This window comes from Hyperolius riggenbachi, chromosome 1 (assembly GCF_040937935.1).
Source record: "Hyperolius riggenbachi isolate aHypRig1 chromosome 1, aHypRig1.pri, whole genome shotgun sequence".
NCBI lineage: Eukaryota > Metazoa > Chordata > Amphibia > Anura > Hyperoliidae > Hyperolius > Hyperolius riggenbachi.
The window spans coordinates 87,964,753-87,990,834 of NC_090646.1; the positions used below are offsets into that span (position 1 = coordinate 87,964,753).

General features: G+C 44.4%; 1 protein-coding gene across 2 annotated transcripts in view; it reads right to left on the reverse strand.

Annotated features, from left to right (window-relative positions):
- DOK7 (docking protein 7) overlaps positions 1-24,310 on the reverse strand; it is a 214,803-nt gene extending 190,493 nt beyond the window's left edge. For both annotated transcript variants that reach the window (XM_068267203.1, XM_068267194.1), the window contains exons 1-2: positions 24,201-24,310; positions 24,030-24,075 (exon numbers count right to left, since the gene is read on the reverse strand). In XM_068267203.1, coding sequence (XP_068123304.1) covers positions 24,030-24,075; positions 24,201-24,254 — 100 coding nt within the window. In that variant the 5' untranslated portion in view covers positions 24,255-24,310. The remainder of the gene's footprint in view (positions 1-24,029; positions 24,076-24,200) is intronic.
- Between the last annotated feature and the right edge of the window lie 1,772 nt (positions 24,311-26,082).

Here is a 26,082-nt window from a genome sequence, read left to right on the forward strand (position 1 = left end):
TAGCAAGTATGTGGCCATGGAGTGAGAACAACCGATCTGCATACTCACTCTGGGTCAGAGTCAGAAAGTATTAGAGGATGTGTTCAAGTATGTGGCCATGGAGTGAGAACAACTGATCTGCATACTCACTCTGGGTCAGAGTCAGAAAGTATTAGAGGATGTGTACAAGTATGTAGCCATGAAGTGAGAACAACCGATCTACATACTCACTCTGGGCCAGAGTCAGGAAGTATTAGAGGATGTGTACAAGTATGTGGCCATGGAGTGAGAACAACCGATCTGCATACTCACTCTGGGTCAGAGTCAGAAAGTTTTAGAGGATGTGTACAAGTATGTGGCCATGGAGTGAGAACAACTGATCTGCATACTCACTCTGGGTCAGAGTCAGAAAGTATTAGAGGATGTGTACAAGTATGTTGCCATGGAGTGAGAACAACTGATCTGCATACTCACTCTGGGTCAGAGTCAGAAAGTATTAGAGGATGTGTACAAGTATGTGGCCATGGAGTAAGAACACCTGATCTGCATACTCACTCTGGGTCAGAGTCAGAAAGTATTAGAGGATGTGTACAAGTATGTGGCCATGGAGTGAGGACAACCGATCTGCATACTCACTCTGGGTCAGAGTCAGAAAGTATTAGAGGATGTGTACAAGTATGTGGCCATGGAGTGAGAACAACCGATCTGCATACTCACTCTGGGTCAGAGTCAGAAAGTATTAGAGGATGTGTACAAGTATGTGGCCATGGAGTGAGAACAACCGATCTGCATACTCACTCTGGGTCAGAGTCAGAAAGTATTAGAGGATGTGTACCAGTATGTGGTCATGAAGTGAGAACAACCGATCTGCATACTCACTCTGGGCCAGAGTCAGGAAGTATTAGAGGATGTGTACAAGTATGTGGCCAGGGAGTAAGAACAACCGATCTGCATACTCACTCTGGGTCAGAGTCAGAAAGTATTAGAGGATGTGTACAAGTATGTGGCCATGGAGTAAGAACAACTGATCTGCATACTCACTCTGGGCCAGAGTCAGAAAGTATTAGAGGATGTGTACCAGTATGTGGCCATGGAGTAAGAACAACCGATCTGCATACTCACTCTGGGCCAGAGTCAGAAAGTATTAGAGGATGTGTACAAGTATGTGGCCATGGAGTGAGAACAACTGATCTGCATACTCACTCTGGGTCATAATCAGAAAGTATTATATGACGTGCACAAGTATGTGGCCACGGAGCTAGAACAACTGCTCTGCATACTCACTTTGAGTCAGAGTCAGAAAGTTTTATGCTTTGTGCCCCATTTAGGTGCTTTGATGGGGCTTTGTGCCCCATTTAGGCTGGTATAACCCAGGGGCTGCAGGCGCCACCAACGTAAGACTTTGCCTTCTCAGCAATACCAGCTCACATGCTCCCCCCCCCCCCCCCCCCACACACACACACACACATCCCTTTCCAATATTTAGAAAAAGGGTCTGATCCCCACTTGTGCACAGGGAGATGGAGGTAGTCCCGGTTGTGGGGTGGAGGAATTGTTGTGAAATCTCAGAGGCCCCTTTCATCAAAAGGGGAACAATAAATAGGTTAACTACTTGTCGTCCCAGGGTCAGTATATCTACACCCTGCAGGACTTCATCTAAAGTCTCAGGGGCATAGATATACGAACCCCGCCAGGATCGCCCACCCGTTCTCATTGCTGCCCGTTTTTACACAGATCAGTGAATAGGAACACAGCTCCCATTCACAGATCAAAGTGTTTGAGATCAATGATCACCGCCATAAATGGGATGGGGGTGGTCATTGACTAAAGGAAAAGTAAAACATACACATGTTACTTCCTGTAACATGTGTATGTAGTACAAAGTATGCAATCAAGTGGGGGACATCTTGTGGCCAAATAGTAAAATTACACCTACATAATTCCCCATTAATACCGCATTAATTAACCCCCTTGCCTTCCTTCCCATAGTTAACAAAATAAAACTCTTTAATAAAGAAAAAAATGACATTTTTAAAAAATACATAAACAGTTACCTTAGGGACTAAACTTCTTTATATATATATTCCAAGAGGGTATATTACTGATATTCTTGCAAATAATTAGTGAAGGATGCAAAACTGAAAAAAATACACCTTTATTTCCAAATAAAATCTTTTCGCCATACATTGTGATCGGGACATAATTTATTAATTTAAACAGTATAATAACTGGGACAAATGGGCAAATAAAATATATGGGTTTTAATTATGTAGCATGTATTATTTTAAAACTATAATATCTGGAAACTGAGAAATAATCATTTTTTGCGTACTATTCCTGTTAAAATGCATTAAGAATAAAACAATTCTTAGCAAAATTTGCCACTCAAAGAAAGCCTAATTCGTGGCAAAAAAACCCCCAAAACAAGACAAGATATAGATCATTTTATTCTGATAAGTAGTGATAAAGTTATTGGAGAATGAAAGGAAGGAAGGCTGAAATGTGAAAATTGCTCTGGTCCATAAAGGAAAAAAACCCGAAGTGGTGAACAAGTAAAGGGGTCATTTTAAGGGGTGCATATTATGTCTGTGCCGCTCAGTTTGGCGCGGGGAGATGACGGCTTTCCCCACTGCCGCTAAACTCCGAGGCGGCGTTAAATACTATTCCCCCTCCGAGTTGTCGCAACTTGGAGGGAGATGTAATTTGGGGTCTGGCAGCCGAATTACCGCTACACGGGGCGCGCATCATAGTATTGCTGCTATGACGGCGCCCAGTTTCGGCGCTCGGCTCTCAGAGTATTTTAAGAGTAATATTTGGCATTAAACTCAAATATTTTGAATTTTCCATGTCATGTGGGCAGAATTTCAAGTCTGTGAGCTTCCTATACCAACCTGCATGATGTCCAAGGGGTTAATATGGTTTGGGAGATGAGAAATGTTTGGTGTTGCCTTTTTGTAATTCATTTTAATTCAAATAATTATCTAATTTAAAAAATTAAAGGACATCTGAAGTGAGAGGGATATGGAGGCTGCCGTATTTATTTCCTTTTAAACAATACCAGTTTCCTGGCGTCTTGCTGATCTTTCATGCATCAGTAGTGTCTGAATCGACCATCTGAAATAAGCACACAGCAAATCCAGTCAAAATGAAGTCAGAAACACCTGATCTGCTGCGTGCTTGTTCAGATTCTATGACTAAAAGTATGAAAGAATAATCAAGCAGCTGCCACTTACAGTAGGTAGTAGAAATCTTACAGAAGTGACAGGTTTTGGACTAGTCCATCTCTGCATAGGGGATTCTCAGCAAGGCTTTTATTCTTTATAAAGATATTCCCTAAAATAGGATTTACACAATGATGCTGGCCAGCTTCCCCGCTCGCTACACAGTTTTGTGGCAGTTGGACAGAGCAACTGCCATTCACCAAGTGCTTTTGAAAATAAATAAATCCCTGAGAATCTCCTATGATGAGATGAACTAGCCCAAAACCTGTCACTTCTGTCAGATCTCTACTACCTACAGTAAGTGACAGCACCATAGGAGAAAAGTGATTTATGGCTCATTTTACTCTGGAAGAAATGTACTTCTTATTTGTATATGTTTGCACATATTTTAAATTTTAAAATTTTTCGACATAGTGCTCCTTTAACAAAAAAACACTGTTTTATGAACATTTTCCCTGATATAAATGTGTAATATACATCCCCTCACACTGAATGCTCTAGCAAAGCAGCCCTGCTCATCATTAAGCAGGTGAGCACATTGCCATTGTGCATGGACAGAATTTAGCTAGTAAATTCCCACACGGATGAATGTGTGCCAGATGCCTTACATACAGCCTGTTTCTGCATGAGGTAAACTAAAGGTTATCCTCGATCAAAGATGCGCTGTGTAATAATAAGCCAGGTATTCCCTCTGCGCCCTTAGGTACAGTTTTCTTTAGTGGCTCATTAGTGCATTCACACCCACAGGCCTCTGTGCTGCCATCTTCTTGTCACTCACATGTCGCGCGCATATAGGAACGAACTTTGCCCTGCATAAAAAACTCCATAGAGCAAATTTGCAGCCTGTCATCATTTCTTTTCAGAAGGATGATTAACTACTGAGTACTGTCCCTGGGTAAAGTTCAGGCTACACAATATCATACAGAGATCCAAGGCTTTCCAACTAGATGCAGCATACATTGCAATCTACGGAATCAGTCAGGCTGATTTTGTGAATATAATAGAAGTCTGTAAGTTTGTGTAAAGACAGAAATACAATAGAGTAGAAGAACATAAGCAGATTTTACATTTGAGATCCGCTGCATTTTAAATGGGAAGCCAAGGTGAGAAGGATATGGAGGCTGACATGTTTATTTCCTTTTAAAGTGACACTGAAGTGAAAAAAGTATGATATAATGAATTGGATGTGTAGTACGGATAATTAATAAAACATTAGTAAAACATGCGCAGTTCTGTCACGCCGGCCACCGTGATGACGCGAGGCGGCCGGCGTGATGACGACTAAGGTCATCTTTCAGGAAGAGGGAGCCCGACACTCGGTCCCGGTGTCGCCGGGAGCCATTTCTGGCCAGGCCCTGGGAGAGGAGCCAGAAGGACGCCGAGGGACCTCCCGACCTACGGTGGGCTGGAGAAAGCCCCAAATAAGTTCAGATTTTGTTTTTATTCACTGCTCTGAGTCCCTTTAAAGAGACTCTGTAACAAAATGTTGAGCCTTATTTCTTCTATCCTATAAGTTCCTATGCCTGTTCTAATGTGCTCTGGATTACTGCAGCCTTTCCTAATTGCACAGTGGCTGTATTATCTCTGTTATATGATTTAATCTTCTCTCCTCTGTCGCCTCTGTCAGGGTCAGGCAGTCAGGCTGGAATGTGCTGTGCTGCTTGTGATTGGATAAAAGCTATACACACCCTCTCCAGGCCCCCTGCACACTCTGTATGACTCACACACGGAGCTACTCTCAGCTTATCACTTGCTATGTCTTTTGTTTGTTAACACTGCAAAAAAACGGCAATTACAAGCCAGGATTGCAGCAGGAAGTGGCAGAAGCAGCACAGAGGGGCCCAGGAGAACATAATGAATAGAATGGTATGCTTTTTATTGTAAGAATTTTAGAGTACAGATTCTCTTTAAGCCATAGACCCTGAACAAGCATGCAGATCAGAGGTCCATGACAAATCTGACAAAATTAGCAGCATGCTTGTTTCAGGTGATATAGATCCCACTGACCAGAAAGATAACCAGGACTGCCAGGCAACTGGTATTGTTTAAAGGAAATAAGGCAGATTCCATAGATCTCACACTTCATGTTCCTTTTGAAGTACACTTTTCTTGTGACAAAGCATGAGATAATCGAGAATAGAATGCTGAAAAGCAACAGCAGCTACTGGGTGAAGTTTGTGAACAGCTGCAATAATGCTGACCTTGTGGTGCCTTCTAGGGGTGCATGAAAAAGAAGCGCCAGGAAATTCGGCCACCCAAATTTGGCAAGTAGCATATCGATATATTTACCGCTATTCTAAATTTAAAATTGGCAGTTATACCGATATTTTACTACAACTAAACCGCACCCTTTTTTCACACAATACCCTCCTCTACCTAGGCTTAACCTTAAAGCAGACCCAAACCAAAATTTTTTTTAATTCAAAATATTTAGTTGCACCACTCTGACACATACAAAGATAAATAAACACTCCTTCAAACCTATGAGCATTTCAGTGTATGCTTTTCACCCTCCTCTTTTCAGAACTAGGGTTATACTGGGGGCAGCCATTAGCAATTCCTCATTTGCTGGACACCATCAACTCCACCAGTTTGCCGGATTATTTGCCGGCAATATGAAAGGAAGGGAGGAGTTTCTCCAATAAATGTAAACTATTTTATATTTGTCATCATGCAGCTGAAAAAAGGCTGCTATTTATTATTATAATTTAGAAAATAGATTTTATTTCTGAAATCTTGTATTTTTAGTTTGGGTCCACTTTAACCGCCTTCCTGCCAACCAGGGGCGTTCCTAGGGTCCTTGGAAATTGGGGGCACCTGTGGGCACTAGGTGGGGGGTATATGCAACGCGCTGAGGCAAAAGTGGCGTGGCCATGGGTGGGGCCAAATGTACATGAATTTAGCAGCAGTGTAAGCTACAGATAATGGGCCTGCCCATCGAAATATTGGATGAAGCCCCCTGTGCTTTATTTAGATAATTTACAATCAGTATAGGCATAGATCAAAGATGTATACGCACATACAATTTTGATTGGTCAATCACTGACCAATTTTACCACCCCCATGCAGTAAGTGCGCCAACAGACAATGAATTTGATGAACAGAGCTAAAATTGGCTAATCAAAATTGTATGTGTATACCAGGCTTTACAGCTAATACTGTACATACTGAAAGTAGCAGGGATCAGCATACAATACATCTGGTTTACAATCAGTAAAGGCACAGAGTAACACCTTATACTGTACACACTGGAGGTAGATCAGCACACAGTGCAGGCACTAGAGAACAGCGTATACTGTACATACTGTAGGCAGCAGAGATCAGCACACTGCAGCTAGCGTGCCAAAAATATGAGGGTTACATTGTGCGGTGCGCCACATCAAAAAATGGGTGTGGCCATGGATCAGAATGTGGGTGTGGTCACGGGTGGAAACAAATTTACATGAACTTAGCAATGGTGGGACATTAGATTATGACAGTGGTGGCGAACCTTTTGGATGCCGAGTACCCAAACAGCAACCCAAAACTCACTTATCTATCGCAAAGTGGCAACAGCAATTTAAACTAAATACTGTACAAACGTTTTAACTCAAACATGAACATTATAGAAAATCCATGTTGAAAATAAACTGTGAGGATAAACAATTTCATCCATCCTACTCCTGAAAAATGTATTCATTTTTTTTTAGAACCTCCCAGTTTTATTTTCTGTTTTAAAAAGCTAAAAAGGTAGGTTTAATGCTATTGTCTCATACGATGATGATTCAGCTTTTCCCATAGTCTCGCAGGTAGCAATCATGTGACCCCCAACAAGACAAATTCAGTAATCATGCGGCCCCTATCAAGACAAATTCAGGAATCATGATGCCCCCAACAAGACAAATTCAGCAATCGTGAGGCCGCCAACAAGACAAATTCAGCAATCATGAGGCGCCCAACAAATCATGAGGCCCCAACAAGACAAATTCAGCAATCTTGAAGCCCCCAACAAATCATGAGGCCCCCAACTAGACAAATTCAGCAATCATGAGGCACATAAATAGACAGCATTTCACATAAATAGTCAGAATGCCCCCTTAATATGGTAGACACCTCTCACATGGCTTCTGAATTCTCCTCTACTGGCTGCTGTGCCTGGCTAATACTGTTTTTGGCTGGATTGGGGCTGATGTGTGGCCTGAAAGGCCTGGCAGTGATGTTGTGGCCTGACTGGCAGTGATGCTTTGGCCGGGTTGGCTGGCGGTGATGCTGTGGCTGGGTTGGCTGGTGGTGATGCTGTGACCTGGCTGGCGGTAATGCTGGGCTGTGCTTGACTGGTTGAAGTAAATGCTGGCCTGACTAGTGGTGATGCTGTGGCCTTTTTCACAGTGATTCTGGGCTGGTTGGCTGGTGGTGATGCTGGGCTGGCTGGCCTGGATAGTTTAGGTAGTGACAGGTGCCCCTTAGTTATGGTAGCGCCAGGAGTCCCCCAGTTTAGGTAGTGACAGGCGCCCCACAGGTTAGGTAGTGAGTGACAGGGACCCCCAGGTTAGGTAGTGAGTGACAGGCGCCCCTCAGGTTAGGTAGTGAGTGACAGGGACCCCCAGGTTAGGTAGTGAGTGACAGGGACCCCCAGGTTAGGTAGTGAGTGACAGGCACCCCCCAGGTTAGGTAGTGAGTGACAGGGACCCCCAGGTTAGGTAGTGAGTGACAAGAGTCCTCCAGGTTAGGTAGTGAGTGACAGGCACCCCCCAGGCTAGGTAGTGAGTGACAGGGACCCCCAGGTTAGGTAGTGAGTCACTTCGCATATCAGTGCGGTGTCTGCTAGGTCCTTGTGCCCGCACTAGTGGTCGCCGGCTGGTCGGAGGTCTGAAGCTGGGTCGGCCGGGGGGGACAGCGGGCGGCAGCGGGCACCCCTGTAAATAGATTAGGGGCACCCTAGGACATGCTGGGGGCACGGGCCCTCCTAAAATAGGGCTAGCGACAACCACTGCTGCCAACACCTAAACCTCCCCACCATGCCTAACCTTAACCGCCTCCCCCCTCCACGACCTAAAGACTCCTCCCCACGTCTAGCCATACAACCCTTCCCACCGACGCCTAACCTTAAAGAAGAATTGTAGAGAGAGGTGTATGGAGGCTTCCGTATTTATTTCCATTTAAGCTATACTAGTTACCTGGCTATCCTGCTGATCCTCTGCCTCTAATACTTTCAGCCATAAACCCTGAACAAGCATGCAGCAGATCAGGTTTTTCTGACAATTTTGACAGATATGACAAGATTAGCTGCATGCTTGTTTCTGTGTGATTCAGCCACTACTTCAGCCAAATAGATCAGCTGGACAGCCAGGCAACTGGTATTGGTTAAAAGGAAATAAATATGGCAGCCTCCATATCCGTCTCAATACAGTCCTCCTTTAAAGGATACCCGAGGAGACATGTGACAAGATGAGATGAACATGGGTATGTACAGTGCCTAACTATGCTGTGTTCCTTTTTTTCTTTCTCTGCTTGAAAGAGTTGAATATCAGGTATGTAAGTAGCTGACTCAGGCTGAAGTGACTACAGTGTGATCATCACTGATAAGAAATTCCAACTATAAAACACTTTTCTAACAGAAAATGGCTTCTGAGAGCAGGAAAAAGATAAAGAGGGTCAATAGTTCATACATTTTTAGCTCTGGCATACTTCAATGAATGTGTCATTGAGCAAAAACAATAAAACAGTTAATACTTAAAAAGTAGATTTAAACATAAAATAAAACTGTGGAATAACTTTAAAAAAATCATTTTTTAGGAGAAGGAAGATAGATACAATCTGCTCCGGTACCGGGTCCCGTCACTTCAGCCAGTCACGGCCAGTCTGCGCAAGAGAAGTGCGTCCTCTACGTATCACTTCGGTAGCTGCTGGAGAGATACGTTAAGAGTGCACTTCTCTTGCGTCAGACTGTTCGCGACTGGCTGAAGTGACGGGAGGAAGCCGCAGTTATGTATAAAAAACTTTTATTATATCTCGGCTCTGGTACACTTTAAGCCCCCCTTACCAATGTCTAACCCTAAAACCCTCCTTTCTGATATCTTAACCTTAAAACATCCTTCTTCCACCCCAAATAACATAATCATTAAAAAAAACAATTTCTAAAACAATATATTTCAAAATGCTAATTTACAAAATGCCAATTCTCAAAACTTTTTTTTAAATGATAATTCTCAAAATGAAAAATTTTGTTTGAGTTGGCCCTGTTTTTGGCGCCGCAATAGGCAATGTTTTGCATTAGAGCCCCAAATAGTCTATTTGCCACAGGCACCCAAATTTCCTGCTTCCTGTGGAAAGGGTTACTACATTTGCCATTTTGCTGGCCACACCCCCTTTAGTGACTCCCTAATAACCTATTTAAATGTCCTAACTTGAGGCACTGTGTCTGGAATGGATAACTCATAAAAATAGGAAGGGGCCTTATTGTGTGTGCAGGGGAGGACTGGGACCTTTTGGCCTGGGGGTAAAACACAAACTAGAGGCCGGTTTTCACGGCAGCCCCAGCCTAAATGACATCACACACGTGCCCCACGTGCTATATGCCGATAGTCACGTGGGAAATGCAGCAAGGACAGTCGAGGGACAGCGTGACAGATAAAGTATAAATGCACTGGCACCAGGGGGGGGGGGGGCACAACGGTTGGGGTTTCTATCTTACACAAGTCCTGCAAGCAGCCCTTCTGGAGTCTAGGGACTGTCGAAAATTTTTCAACCTAGACAATATCTTATGTAGCTGTGCACACGCAGTTAACAATGGTGAGAGACCAGACAGATTTTTTCCCACGGACCCTGCAGGCAAGCCTCTGCTCTGTATCATGCTGTATCATGCTGTGTATATTTACTAGCTTTCCCGCCCTGTAATTGCTCTGTAATTGGGCGTTTATTTCCCTCATTCAGCCTAGTGTTTCACATTGCCTTATACAAAAACCTGAATTCATCAGGCACAGTGCCAGCCCTAAATCATTAAATGAGAGGCAGCCTGGGGGGAAATCTCCCCCCTTCCCCCCTGGCCAGTCCTCCCCTGTGTGTGTGCCAGTGAAGTACGTTCAGCCTGCTGACCACTGTAAGAGAAGACATAGATTCTTTGTATTCTGTATCAGCAGTGAGCTTCATGGGTGGTTGTCTGAGCAAAGAGCAGAGCTTAAGCTGCCACAAGCAGTTTTCTTTATTGATTTGATTTTGTTAGAAACTCTGCGCTTCTCCTGCAGAATTTACAGAGTTATGCAAATATTTTGCCTCTCTGCCGATGCTGACTAATGATAGCACAGAAGCCCCATGATTAATTCATGCAGCTCTACCTTCTGCGCTGCTTCTAAATAATCTCACCAGTTTATAGCGGATACACAACAAGCCAAAAAAGATGACAGCCAATGAATGGCTGAGGAGGTTCATGAAGTACTACATTAAGAGTAGTTGATAAATAATTTCAGCGATTTCTATAGGGGTACCGTACACAACAAGGCAAAACTAAGAAAATAACTAATACATCTAATAACAATAATAACAAATCATTGTAATGATTACAAACAAATTAATTACAGAGTAGATTCCCCCACTAAACTGTCCCCAAAAAAAATATTCAAATTATGATTTTCATAAAGGTGAGTAAAATAGCAGCCATTTCTTTTTTTAGGTAAATCCAGGTCCAAGAACAAAAAAGTAAATAAAGAGTCCTTGGAGAGTTAAAATCAAGGTAGTAAATATGATTTTAGAATCAGCTAGACAATAAAATAAGTCGAACATTAAAGAGGCACTGTAATGGCATATAGTAGAATGAAGTAAATTATTCAGGATACCCTCTTTTACATTAAAGAGAACCCGAGGTGTGTTTAAAGAATGTTATCTGCATACAGAGGCTGGATCTGCCTATACAGCCCAGCCTCTGTTGCTATCCCAAACCCCACTAAGGTCCCCCTGCACTCTGCAATCCCTCATAAATCACAGCCGTGCTGTGAGGCTGTGTTTACATCTGTAGTGTCAGTCTCAGCTGCTCCCCCGCCTCCTGCATAGCTCCGGTCCCTGCCCCCGTCCCTTCCCTCCAATCAGCAGGGAGGGAAGGGATGCAGGTGGGGACTGGAGTTCTGCAGGAGGTGGGGAGAGCAGCAGACTGACACTATAGAGATAAACACAGCCAGCTCTGACAAGCTGTTTGTCAGCAGCGTGGCTGTGATATATGAGGGATTGCAGAGTGCAGGGGGACCTTAGGGGGGTTTGGGATAGCAACAGAGGCTGGGCTGTATAGGCAGATCCAGCCTCTGTATGCAGATAATATTCTTCAAACCCACCTCGGGTTCTCTTTAAAGGAGAACTGTAGAGAGAGGTGTATGGAGGCTGCCATATTTATTTCCATTTAAGCAATACTAGTTACATGGCTGTCCTGCTGATCCTCTGCCTCTAGTACTTTCAGCCATAGCCCCTGAACAAGCATGCAGCAGAGCAGGTGTTTCGGACTATTTTGACAGATATGACAAGATTAGCTGCATGCTTGTTTCTGGTGTTATTCCAACACTACTGCAGCCAAATAGATCAGCAGGGCAGCCAGGCAACTGGTATTGTTTAAAAGGAAATAAATATGGCAGCCTCCATATATCTCTCACTACAGTTCTCCTTTAACTATCCTGGTTACAGCTTCAGAAACACTTCCAATATCTATGTATTGCAGTATATTGTATGTGACAATGCATGCAGCGTTCGAAGGGGGGCAGTGGATGAATGGAGCGAGAGACAATAAGGACTGCAGGGGGGCTGGAAGATGCCCGGGTAAGTTAAACTGACCACTTTTAGGTTTCCTTTAAAGAATACGTAAGGCCAGTGGTGTAGCTAAGGAGCTATGCGCCCCAGTGCAAGTAGTACATTGCCCCCCCCCTCCCCAACCACTCTATACATAACAATTGATAAGCTGAACCAAAACCTGCCAAGGGCAACCACAGTGTCAGAGCTACAAGAGGATGGGAAACAGTTTGTTAAAGGACTTACGAGGTGAAATGGCTAAAAAAAAGTTCAGTACCTGTGTTTATTTAGTGTCCACGGAGGACGCCATCCGTTTACTTGCGCCGGGTCCCCCGCTCTGATCCAGACCCCCGGTCGGCTCCCTACCCCACCGCCCAGGTCGGGCTCTCATTCCACATCTAAAATGGCCGCCGGAGCTTGCCGCGGCTGCGCAGTCCACATAGTCGCGAGTGCGGCTGCGTAGCTCTAGGGCCCCCCCCGATTCACGCACAGGAGACAATTTGTAGCAAGGAGGCAGTGGGAGGAGCCCTAGAGCTGCGTAGCCGCATGCGCGTCTATGAAGACTGCGCAGCCGCGGCAAGCTCCGGTGGCCATTTTAGATGTGGAATGAGAGCTCGACCCGGGCGGTGGGGTTGGGAGCCGACCGGGGGTCTGGATCAGAGCGGGGGACCCGGCGCAAGTAAACAGAGGGCGCGGATGGCGTCCTCCTTGGACACTAAATAAACACAGGTATTGAACTTTTTTTAGCCATTTCACCTCGTAAGTCCTTTAACAAACTGTTTCCCATCCTCTTCTTGTAGCTCTGACACTGTGGTTGCCCTTGGCAGGTTTTGGTTGACAGAGAGCACACCTCCCAATATTTTGTGAGAAGGAGGAGGGACACTTAGGCCACACCCCTAATCACCGAGGCCCCCCCCCCCCAAAAAAAACGTAGGTACACAAACCATAAAGATTTCATTGGAAAACTATGTTGTTACTAGTGGACCTAAGCTCATTTAAAAATTGGCTCTAGGTGTGTTTTTCTGCCGCCGCCGCCAGTCAGTGCGCATGCCGCGCGCAAGCAACCGCCCGCCCACCCACCTCTCTCCCTGGTCCCGTCCAGCTGTCCGTGTCTGTTACTGCGCACATGCGCAGTAGCAAATAACAGGGACACAGGGACAAACGCTGGATGCAGCGACACAGGGGTTTTATAGTATAGGATATAATTCAAACCACACTGGTCCTTTCTATCCTGGTTAATTTTCCTTCATATTAACATTTGAAAATTAGAAATACAGTATATCAATTTAAAGGATATCATTAACATTTAGAGTACATTCAGTAGAAAAATACACATATTTACATAGATCTGTACATCAGTCCTGAAAGAGGAACAAATGAGGAAGAAAGAGGGACATGGGGACAGGGTTCCCAAAGAGGAACTGTCTGTCCAAAAGAGGGACAGTTGGGAGCTATGAGAGAATAATAAGACAAAACCCCTTGCACAGTCCTTCCATAAAGTTTAGGCTAAATGTATACAGTAATCAGGTTGTGCATAGCTAGCAACTGATGAACAGATTTGTATAAAGGCTGGCACACATGACACGATTTTTGCGGTGATTTTTTTCACGATGCATGTTTTTTGCTGCAACTAACAATTGTTTCTGCAATTTCATTCAGTGCGAAATGTTAATATGAGGGAATACTAATGATGATAGAAAGGACTAGTATGGTTGTTGTTTTTGTTTTTGTTTTTTTCTTAAATAAAAGTAGATCTTTTGCAAATTAATGTGGTATGTATGACTAGAGGTGTAACTGGTGGGATTTAGAGGTATGAGGTTGTAAGGTTGTGGTGTAACTGCATGCAGTCATGGCCAGTTCTAGCCACAATCGGGCTCCAGGCCAAACATAACCTGGGGCCCCCTGACACTCACCCACCTCCCCCTAGTATATGGTTGGCAGATGTGCCCCTAATGAACCCCCCCTCAGCGTTACGTAGGCAGTGGTGACAAGTAGAAACTCACCACCTCTGAGTTCCAGGTACTGGAAGTCTCGCCTGTTTTGTACTGTTGTTGCTCTGCTCCTCATAACCGGCACTAGAGTCCAGAGAAGCAGGAAGTGCAGAGCATCAACACTAAAGAGAAGACAGATGGACCTGCAACGCTTGGAACTCCGAGAAGGTGAGTGTGTGCCTGTCACTACTGCCTCCGAAATGCTGCAAGGTGGTTTGGGGTGAGGGCAGGGGCGTAGCAATAGGGGGTGCAGAGGTAGCGACCGCATCGGGGCCCTTGGACCAGAGGGGCCCTGAAGGGCCCTACTTCACCTTCAGTATTATCTCTCTATTGGTCCTGTGCTCATAATAATCACTTCTATAGATACTTTGAATAGTGGTAATCATTAACAAACTGTTCCCCATCCCCTTCTTGCACCTCTGACACTGTAGTTGCCATTGGCAGGTTTTGGTGTGCCGTATCAATTGTTATATATAGAGTGCTTGGGGGGCCCCATTGTAAAACTTGCATCGGGGCCCTCAGCTCCTTAGCTACGCCACTGGGTGAGGGAGATAATTTAGTGAGGTGGTGGCAGACACTTGGGGGCCCCCATGGATGCTGGGGCCCTGGGGCATTTTCCCCCCTTCTGCCCATATGGTAGTGCCGGCCCAGCATGCAGTATATTATATATTCCAGACAAAACACAGATGAGAAATTCACTTGTTTGAGAGGTTTCCCTATATCCCCGCTGCCCACTGCCTTGCTAGTTACCTAAGAGCTTCTTCCCTGTCCTGATGTCGTCTATCCCCTTCCCTGCGTCTCTCACTCACACGCTAGCTTGACTTCTGTATCCTTTTTCTATTTTGGGGACAGCAATGTGCTTTGACGTGTCCAGCCTTTCCTTGTGTCCCCATTGATATAACTGAAGGGAGGAGAGAGCGGACTTTTAGCATCAATACAAAATATCAGAACAAGCTGCAGCCGGCACAATTATACCCAGTATCCCGCGTGTCCAACGCCCTGGCATCTCTATGGCCGGTGTTTGTAAATACATGGCAAAATAAAATTAGAATGTGAAGCACCACTACCTAAAGCCCTTACAATGATAATACAAGATCCGTGGGAATTTTTTTTTACAAACAATGGGCCCGATTCAAGCGTACATATGATTTCGCCTCTGGTGATTTGGGCACAGGGTGAGCCAAATGACAGCTCACCCTGCTGCCACTCGAATTCCCGGCGGTGTTAAATACTGTTCCCCGTCTGAGCCATAGCAACTCAAGTGCCACACGCTACTTCCTGATAAACAGGAAGTAGCGTCAGACGCTTAGAGAAAGGAACCTCAGCGCATGGAACGCATGGAGGTATGTCAGTGTTCCAGCCCGCCGCTGCTGCCACCTATTAATGCTAGAAGGGGACCACTGAGGGGAAAGCCCGAGGTGAGGAAGAGGGGGAGTGGCCCCCCTCCCCGCCGATGTGGGGGCCAATGCTCTCCCCTCATGCTGCGACCCCTCCTGACCCCCAAAACAGACCTGGGCAAGCCCAAGAGGTATCCCCTCCCCCCCCCCCCCATAAGTGCAGGCGCTGCAGCCCCTATTGTTACGCCACTGATACAAACGTTCCTGATGCACTTTTTTTTTTTCAATTTGAGATTTGAAGCCTAGCGCACGCAGCTGGCAGGGGTGATCAGGACAGTTGGAACTGTGTTCCATGCTGCCTGTCACCTCCTTTCAACCAAAAAGATGGCTGCCCCCATGAAAAATATGGCTTCCCCCATGAAATCACAAACATTTGCCTGTTCTTTTAAAACAGGGTGGGTAAGGGATTATATTAACTATCTATTTTAATTAACATATCTAATTTAACTTAATGACAGTATGTTTGTTAAGGCTGAAGTTCCCCTTTAAGAAGAAATAAATATGGCAGCCTCCATATTCCTCTCAGTTCAGGTGTCCTTTAAGACTACAAATTCTACCAGTGGTGATCCAGCGACCAGTTTGTACAACTTGGTACCGAGATAAAGCATAGTTTCAGTGACAAATCACATCAACATGCTATAGCTATAAAGTGCACATGCTCTGAGTACAAGGTGAGGGTGAATCCCTACTAAGCAGCACAATTGTTCATCATGACATCATTGCTAAACGAGGGAATGTTTCACCCTGCCAGCTCAATCACAGGAACACTGGAACTGCAGTATATTGCTATGAGATTCTCACAGTGAATACCATTCATTTAAGGCAACGTGCTGTAAAGACACCTAAGCATGTGAGCCAGAGCAGGATCATCCACCAGGCAACCAGGGCAGGTGCCTGGGGCCTAGTGAGTGTTAAGGGACCCACCAGCCACCTTCTCTGGTCTCTCTTTATTTAAGCTTACCAAAAGGACCACAAGGGGGCACCACATCAACTGCCTTTCAGTGTATATATGTGACAGCGCTCCTCTTCATAACCTACAAACAGAACACAGATAAAAATAGCACATAGTGCATTACTGTTTTTTCAGATCATAAAGCATGCGTCCAAAAACGTGCAAAAGTGACAACACTGTGCTCCACTCGTGATGAACGGCAACCCCCTCACACCAGCAGCTCACCAGATGGACACCACCTCACAATCCAGGTGGGTCTAGCGCGGAGCCTTAGAGCGGCCAACTGCAAATACCAGCTTCCACAATGCGTATATCCACAGTAGAAACAAATCCTCTTTAATGTACAGTTCCACTTGTAAAATACATAAAAACATACATAGCGTAATACAGTTGAGGTAGTTAGCAAAGTCTGCGCAGTGTCAGCGCACTCACGTAATTTAAGAAGATAACAGGCATCTCGGGTCTCATAGCCCAAAAGTATCTAGCTGCTTGTGGCGGTGCCGGCGTCCCGATCCTCCGCTCCCTGTAGCTGCTACTTCCTTGGTATGCGCGCCTCTTCCCTGCTGCCCAGTGACGTCAGTGCTCCTGGTCACGCGTGGAGCACTGACGTCACTGGGCAGCAGGGAAGAGGCGCGCATACCAAGGAAGTAGCAGCTACAGGGAGCGGAGGATCGGGACGCCGCCACCGCCACAAGCAGCTAGATACTTTTGGGCTATGAGACCCGAGATGCCTGTTATCTTCTTAAATTACGTGAGTGCGCTGACACTGCGCAGACTTTGCTAACTACCTCAACTGTATTACGCTATGTATGTTTTTAAGTATTTTACAAGTGGAACTGTACATTAAAGAGGATTTGTTTCTACTGTGGATATACGCATTGTGGAAGCTGGTATTTGCAGTTGGCCGCTCTAAGGCTCCGCGCTAGACCCACCTGGATTGTGAGGTGGTGTCCATCTGGTGAGCTGCTGGTGTGAGGGGGTTGCCGTTCATCACGAGTGGAGCACAGTGTTGTCACTTTTGCACGTTTTTGGACGCATGCTTTATGATCTGAAAAGACAGTAATGCACTATGTGCTATTTTTATCTGTGTTCTGTTTGTAGGTTATGAAGAGGAGCGCTGTCACATATATACACTGATTGACATTGAGGCTTTGTGATAGCGAACACTCAGGAAAAAGACTTTCCATTTACTCAGAATTTTTTTCACATATGTATTGAGCTAAGTTTCTAATTAAGCATAAGATATTATCACTGTGGTTTACTTATTGTGGCTGGCGCAGTTTGTTCTTAAAAAAGAACATCAACTGCCTTGCCTAGGGCCCCATTACATCTCAGTCCAGGCTTTCTCAACCCCAGGGTTCCTTGAGGACATTGCAGGGGTTCCTTGGCATTTCACCCGCAACAACATAATAACCTTTAAACAAAAACATTTATTTGATACAGCTGATACAAATCCTAAAATAAATATGCAGTGTTTCTACCTCCTGCTTTCATGGAAGCCGACATACTGTTAACATCCTGTGCTTTCAAATGGGCTTTTCTGCCATGGCAGTCTGGTGACACAGTGGGGAGATATCAAATTACAATTCGTGATTTGACACACATGAGGGGAATTAGGCTACACTCTCTAAATACATACAGGGTGCATTCCTCTCCTTTTCCTTCTGTCTTGCTGCAAGAGTTCGGGTCCACTTGAAATAAACAGCCACACCTAAATTTAAAGTCCGCACCTACTTTTACATGCAGGCAGGGGCGTAACAATAGACCCTGCAAGGGATGCAGCCGCAGTGAGCCCAGAAGCCACAGGGGGGCCTGTCCTGAGACACTGACAACTAAGGGCAAGGAGAGAAAGAACTTTCTGCTCACTGCACAATTGTTCTAATGACTGCATCTACTCTGCCACTGATAATGAATCATACAAAGTTTTGCAGACAAAGATTTGTAGACAGTCCCTATGCAGCATTCAGCAGGGTCTTGTGTACAGCGCTGTTCTACCCCCAGTCTTTCTACCCCTCCTTTGGCAGGAGGGGGCCCCAGCCAAAGTTTTGCAGGGGGGCCCAGTGATTTTTAGTTACGTTCCTGCATACAGGGGTTTCTTGAGATCCAAAAAGTATTTTCAGGGTTCCTCCAGGGTGAAAAGATTGAGAAAGGCTGTCTTAATCCATCTCTGGTGTGAGCTACTTTGCTTCTATAATGTTTTGCTGTGAAATGTTTCCACAGCCACCTATAGCTGGGACATTTTGCTGATAGATTCAGTAGCTTCATCAACATCTCATGCCAAAGGAGTAACTACAAATCATTGTACCCCATGACAGAGACGTCACTAGGGTTAGTGCCACCTGATGCAGAAACTCATGGTGTCACCCCTCTCTTACCCCATGATCCTCCAACCTTACTAGGTTAAACAAAACCAAAATGCTTTTTTGTAGCATTGTTACCTGTTACATTTGTTGAGAATGGGGATGGGAAGAGGTTGTACTGGACCCATTTGCTATAGGGGGAGAGGAGTTGGGCAATAACCTGGTCTATATTTACATAGCCTACTCCACTGTCCCTTAGCCTGGAGCTTAGTGTCACCCCCTCTGCTGGTGACACCTGGTGCGGTCCACACTTACTCTAAGAGCCGAGCGCCGAAACTGGGCGCCGTCATAGCAGCAATGCTATGATGCGCGCCCTGCGTAGCGGTAATTCGAGGCTCTGGCGGCTGGCAGACCCCACATTACATCTCCCTCCAAATTGCGACAACTCGGAGGGGGGATAGTATTTAACGCCGCTTCGGAGTTTAGCGGCAGCGGTGAGAGCCGTCATTCGGCACTCCCCACGCCGAACTGAGCGGTGCCGAAATAATATGCACCCCCCAGTGATGCCACTGCCCAGTAACACAGCTTTTCAGGAGCCTCTGACCCTAGATACAATCCCATGAGTGGACAAAGTACTGTATTTTCAGACTATCTTTCAAATATGACTCGCATGGAGCTGATGTATAGTCAATCACCCCAGTCTACTCCCTAACAATATACAGCTACCACTACTACAACTCAAGATATGAAAAGAGCAGTGCAAAAGTAAGAGACAACCTAAGCATTTCTTGCCCCTGGGCCCTACAGCGACTGCTATGGTTACTGATATATCCACATGTTCAGGGCTGTTTTTTTAAGCTTAGGCAAACAAAGCAGCTGCCTAGGGCACTACCTGCTGGAGGGAGCACTAAATAACCTCTTCAAAGCACACCTGAAGTGAGAGGGATATATAGGCTGACATATTTATTTCCTTATAAACAATCCCAGTTGCCTGGCAGCCCTGCTGATCTACTGGCATAAGTAGTGTCTGAGTCAAAACCCTGGAACTAGCATATAGCTAATCCAGTAAAACATGAGTCAGCTAAATCAAAGGACTTGATCTGGTGCATGCTTGTTCAGGGTCTATGACTAAAAGTATTAGAGACACAGGATCAACAACTGGTATTATTCAAAAAGGAAATAAATCTGTCAGCCTCCATATCCCTCTCATCGTGGGTTCCCTTTAAACAATGCCAATTGCCTGGCTGTTCTACTCATCCTCTGTCTCTAATAATACTTTGAGCCACAGACCCTGAACAAGCATGCAGATCAGGTGCTCTGACTGAAGCCTGACTAGATTAGGCACATGCATGCAGGAGTGTGATGAAGACACTACAGCATCAGCCATCAACAAGACTGCCAGAGATCAACAAAACTGCCAGGCAGGCAACTGGTATTGTATAAAATATAATTTATCAAAGGGCTGCCTCAATATTGTCAACTTCACCACACTACCACAATGACATCAAGTCCAGTAAAAACTTGCTCAGCAAGCCGTGGGATCGCTATTACACAGTTCCAGGATAATTCAGGGCCTGTACACGCTGAAAAACGCAAGTAATATCGCAAGCGCATGTAGTTTTAGCGGGGGAACACACTTGGCTGTTTTCGAACGCGTTTTCTGCACAGAAAAACTGATAACGCATGTTAATCAATGGGCAAGTTCACATTTAATGTGTTTTTCAGCAGAAAAAAAACTGACATTCTGTATCATGATTCTACACATTTTGTCAGTTTTCTCTATCAATTACATCAGCTGCTGTGAAAAAACGCGTGCGTTTTCTTGCATAGAAACACACTTGGTGTGCAGAAAACGTACGCAGAAAAACGCATGCAGAAAACTGAAAGACAAGTGTGTTCCCTGCCTTAAAAACACATCGTATGCGTTTTTAAAAACGCATGCGCTTTTGTCTGCATTTTTGATGCGTTTGCGTTTTTCTTGTAATTGCTGATTGGCTAAAGAATCCTTTTTTTTTTTTTCTAGTTTTCGTTTCAACAGGAAGCAGGAAATTGCAGAGTCTTTTGGGATACTGACTTCTGAAAAACGCAATGGAATCGCATTGCATTGTGTTTTTTCATGCGTTTTTCAGGCGCTGCGCTTAAAAAAGAGCAGCAGGCACTGCGATTGCGTTTTTCTAAAAACGTATCGCACCAGTGTGTATAGGTCATCATGATTTTCATTATTTTTCAAAAGAACTTGCGATTTTAAAAACGCATGCATTTTTAAAAACGCAGCGCAAGCGCACCAGTGTGTACAGGCCCAAAATGTCAATATAGTTGAATTGCGCTCTCCACTTTATCAGACGCTCCCTAAAAGTAAAAGGACAAAGAACTGCACATATCGTGACTCTGTTTCAGTAAATCCACAGACACCTGTGCTTTTTGTGATCCAGTGCAGCACACGTGATAACACACTTCTACACTAATTCGCTCACCAGATGCTGGCCACCTCAAAACACAGGTGGATCTATCACTTTTGTTCAATAACCTCACTGGCAATCACTGTCTTCAGCTTCTTTTAATAATTAAGTAAAACTGAATGAGTCCCTGATGAGTCTGATTGGACGAAACACGTTGGGCGGAGCCACGTCCAGTGCCTCTGACATCACCAAGATAGGAATTCACCAGCGGGTTTGAAGTGAGCACCAGCGTACGGGAGCGGAGTTCGGCCATACGGGAGTTACAGAGAAGGACCGGGACGCCAATTCCACAACGAGACGAGACCGGGCCGGACGCTTATACAGACTCTGTTGTTGGTCCACTGATGTGAACTTTATTCAAGATCAAGATCATCTGCCCTGATGACCAATCATCGAAGCAACAAACCAGCACTATTATTGCCTTAAAGAGGCACTATGGTGACATATAGCACAATGCAGTAAATTATTCAAGATGCCCACTTTTACTCAAAATATCCTGGTTTTAACATCAGAAACACTATATCTATTTATTGCTGTATATTGGTATGTAGCCCTGCTCCCAGTCATGCTTGCTCAGCCTAGGCTGTTTAGCTATGCAGAATTCTCCTCCCCAGAGCATTCTGGGTGACCAGGTACATTTTCTATTGGCTTTAGAGTTATCAGCAAACAAACACTCCGCAGAGATCACCTGAGAGGAATAAAGATGTCGCCACTTGTGATACATTTCAGAATGTAAATCACGGAGAGGAGAGATTTTACAATGGGCAAACACTGACTTAATAATTAACCACTTTGTCCTCCTGGACGTAGAGCTACGTCCAGGAGGCCATGTGCGCTCCCGGCCGCGGATCGTTAGCCCAGGAGTCAATGAATCGGGCCATGGTGCCCGATCACTGATTCCTCTCCCCCGCAGAAAAAGCGACAGCTTCTCTCGGAAGCCTTGCTTTTTCTGCCTCCTATGTCCCTCTAAGTGTACATGTTATGCTTAGAGTGACGTCATGTAAACAAACCTAAGGTTGCCATCTTGTGGCCAAAAAGTAAAACTACATCTACATAAAAAACAATAATAAATAAATAAACATATATTTACATTTAAAAAATTACTATTTACATCCCACCCTCCCAAAAATAGCCAAATAAAATGTTTAATAATAAAAAAAAATTACAATAAAAAAAAACACATAAATATTTACCTAAGGGTCTAAACTTTTTAAATATCTATGTAGAGATTAAATATTTCTATTTTTTTTATTATAAGTTTGTAAATAGTGATGGATGCAAAACGGAAAAAATGCACTTTTATTTCCAAATAAAATATTGTCGCCATACATTGTGACAAGGACATAATTTAAACGGTGTAATAACCGGGACAAATGGGCAAATACAATACGTGGGTTTTAATTATGGAGGCATGTATTATTTTAAAACTATAATGGCCGAAAACTGAGAAATAATGAATTTACAGTAAGGTAGCTCTTAGCAAAATGTACCACCCAAAGAAAGCCTAATTGGTGGCGAAAAAAAACAAGATATAGATCAGTTCATTGTGATAAGTAGTGATAAAGTTATAGGCTAATGAATGGGAGGTGAACATTACTCGGATGCATAAAGTGAAAACGATTGAGGGCTGAAGTGGTTAATTTATGAATACTGTAAAAAAAAAAAAGCAATTCTATTCACAATGCTATTTTCACTACAGTGCCTCTTTAAGTGTAAAAAGCCAGCAAAGCAATAGGGGATGCAGAGGTAGTGACAGCACCAGAGCCCCTGGACCAGAGGGGCCCACTAGGGGCCCTTCTCAACTGCTTTATTAGCTCTTAATTGGTTCTTAGCTGGTAATGATCACCTCTATATGTGCTTTGATTATTTGTAACCCTTAATAGACTGTTATCCTCCCCCCAGAATACACCCCTATGACACTGCAGCTGTCCCTGGCAGGTTTTGGGGTTCCATATCAATGGTTATGTAGAGTGCTTGAGGGGGCCCAATGTAAAAGTCGCACTGGGGCCCACAGCTCCTACGTTACACTACCGTAAAAAGCTGCATATGACACAAGTTAACCACCAGCTTTCTGACAATTTTTTCACATGTTCAGAGCCGTTTAAGACAAAATTTTTGGGTAAAATATGTCAGCAATCGCTGATCTGATCCCATCCCCTGTTCCTTATCGTTTAATCTCCGCCACAAACAGCAGAAAGAGACACAAGCTGGTTTTTGGACACTGGCCCTTATTCAATACACTTTTTCTCACGAGCTATATTTTCACACCTTATCAATAAAACGCCTTTTAAGCCACTAGCAAGCAAGAAAATAGAATAATTCTGACAGTACATTTTTTTCTACTTTGTAGTATTTTTTTTACTTGCAACGTGATGAAAAGCCATTTTAAACAGAAGATGAAAAATTATCTCCTAGGAGTAAACTTAGGACATAATAATATGCAATTAACTTTTTCTCCTAGGAGATAATTTTGAATCTCCTATTTAAAATAACTTTTCCGCACTTTGCAACTGAAAAAGTACTAAAAAGTTAGTGAAAAAGTACTATCAACACTATTAGTATATTCTTAATACAAAATAAAAATAAATAAACTGGTGTATTTAGTGTTGGCGATGACTGTAACAATAGCCAGAATTCATATAAATAAGTAGGTTGTTCTTTTGCCATAGCTGGGCTAGCTGAACATTATAATAATCAATAATAGCGGTATTGCTATCACAATTTAGCCAAGCGGCCAGCCTAACAGACATGATTAATCTCCAAGCTGAGCAGACAGCTGAGCTGGCCTCACCATCAGGCATGCAGCAATTCCCAGAAGCATGCTTTCTGTCTCAGCCTGACTCACTGCAACCAGCGGGACAACTCTATAAGCAGAACAACCGCTAGAATAGGAAGGCTGTACTATCTACACATAAAGATATATAGATCGCCCATAACTCTGCTACTTCCTGTCAACACAACCAAGAGAGTATAAAGATACAGTACCTGCCACAGGAGAGGGTTTCCTAAGCAGCACCCACCTATTCTTCCACTGAAACGGTAAAACAAAAAGGAAAAGATTAGGCGGCGACACAAACAGGCGTTTTAAGATTCCAGGGCAGAACGTTTCCTGGAAATCGAAGGTAACGGCGGGGGAAAAATGCCCATTTCGCTGACCTTTTTTCCATCTCTCAATCTGACTTGACCCTCCACCACAACTGAATCCGTCATCTTCAGTCATGGTTCCAAACAGCTGCTGCCTGCTCTCTCCCCTCTCGCTTTCTGAATGTACTTAAGCCCAAGGGTCACTTTCAAAATAGCTTTAATAGCTCTGCCTGGCAGGAGACACACAGACAGGGAGCGATGCATTCTGTGACACGCAGGCTGCCGCGAGCAAATGGCTACTAACTTTTTTTTCAGCCGCCTACCGCCCACCACCTCTTTACCAGGGCAAGTGGGCACCGACATCTGACAACTGTCTAAGCTTCTGGCCCTTTTATGGGCAGAAAGTATGCGCTGCCTGTAGTTTGTATTCTACTCGGAATCGTTTATTCTGTGCAAGGAGTAAGTGGGCGTTCGTTGCTGTTGAGACTTGCAGGCAGTAATCCTTCTTATTATCCTTATATCTTGGGGGGCTTAGGAGCAGAGGAAGAGTTGTGGGCTCTGAAGGCCGGTGTCCTTTATATGGCCTGGGATATTAGCAAGTAATATTGCTTACTTATGTCAATGTTAAATGGAACTGCACAGTAACTACTCTTAGGTACATAGAAGAACATTTGAAAGCATTCCTAAGCATTTCCTGTGTGTAAAAACATTTACTTTCACTGCAGAGAGCAGTACAGGCTTGTAATCAAATGTAATCTTTGCCAGGAGACACTCTCTGCCTGTGTCTTGATTCTGCTCCCTCCTCCCTCCCTCTGTTGAACAGACGCATCTCACCCTGGCAACAGCCAGTTACTTCAACAGAAAAAGACGGGGCAGAGTGAAGACGTAGGCAGAAAGAGTCTTGTTCTGTGTTCTGTGATTCAGATGAAGAGATGCCAATGCCAGTTCATCACTTTTGCAACTACTGTAGTTGTTCCCTTAAAGCAAACCTGTAATGACAAAAACAGCCCCTGGGGGTATTTACCTTTGGAAGGGGGGGGAGCCTCTTGATCCGAATGAGGCTTTCCTGTTCTTCACCATCCCTCCGTTGCAGCACTTAAAGTCCCGGAACACTGGTCAAGTAAATATTTACCTACCACGATCCAGCACAGGCGCAGTCGCGGCTTTTCATTAGGGCTCTGGCGGAAATAGACAAGCCTGATCTGGTCGAGTCTACTGTGCAGGAAACTCGCGCCTGCACAGTAGAACGGACCCGATCAGGCTCGTCTATTTCCGCCATAGCCCATCGTTGGATCCCTGAAGGTAAATATGGCCGAACCTGTGCAGTGCTTGTCGGGGCAATTTCCGGGGAAGCAATCACTGGATTCCCAAGGCTACAGAGGATGGCCTCAGTGGGGTCCTGAGGCTTCCCCCTCCCAAGGTAAGTACTCCATGGGGCACTTTTTATTGTTACAGGTGTACGTTATGCCTATGCGTAATTACGCATCTTAATTCGCAATTATGCATCGTAATTGTAATGTAAAATTTCAGGGGGAAATCTTAATTAAATTTGTATGTAATTGTAATATTTTATAATTTTGCGTAATTTTTTGCGTAATTTTTGCATAATTTTGCACCGACTTTAGCAGTTAATAGCAATACCTTAATACATGGTGTTGCTACATATGTTAAGGAGATGCGCAGTTGGCCCCGGGCCGGAGAACTTTTTCCGGGGGGCTATTTGAGAGGAAGGAGAGAACGCCGCGGAAGCGATCAGGCCAGGGGGCTGGAGGAAGCGCCAGGTATGTATATTTTCTTGGGAATCGTTCGTCTCTGGTTCCCTTTAAAAAACATTTTCTTCTTTACATTTTTAAAATCGATTTTCTCAAAAACTACAAGTTCTTTTTGGAAAAATCTTTTTTCCCCCAAAAAAATTTTTGGTCAATAGCATGTATGGGGGCTTCGCTATTCACTG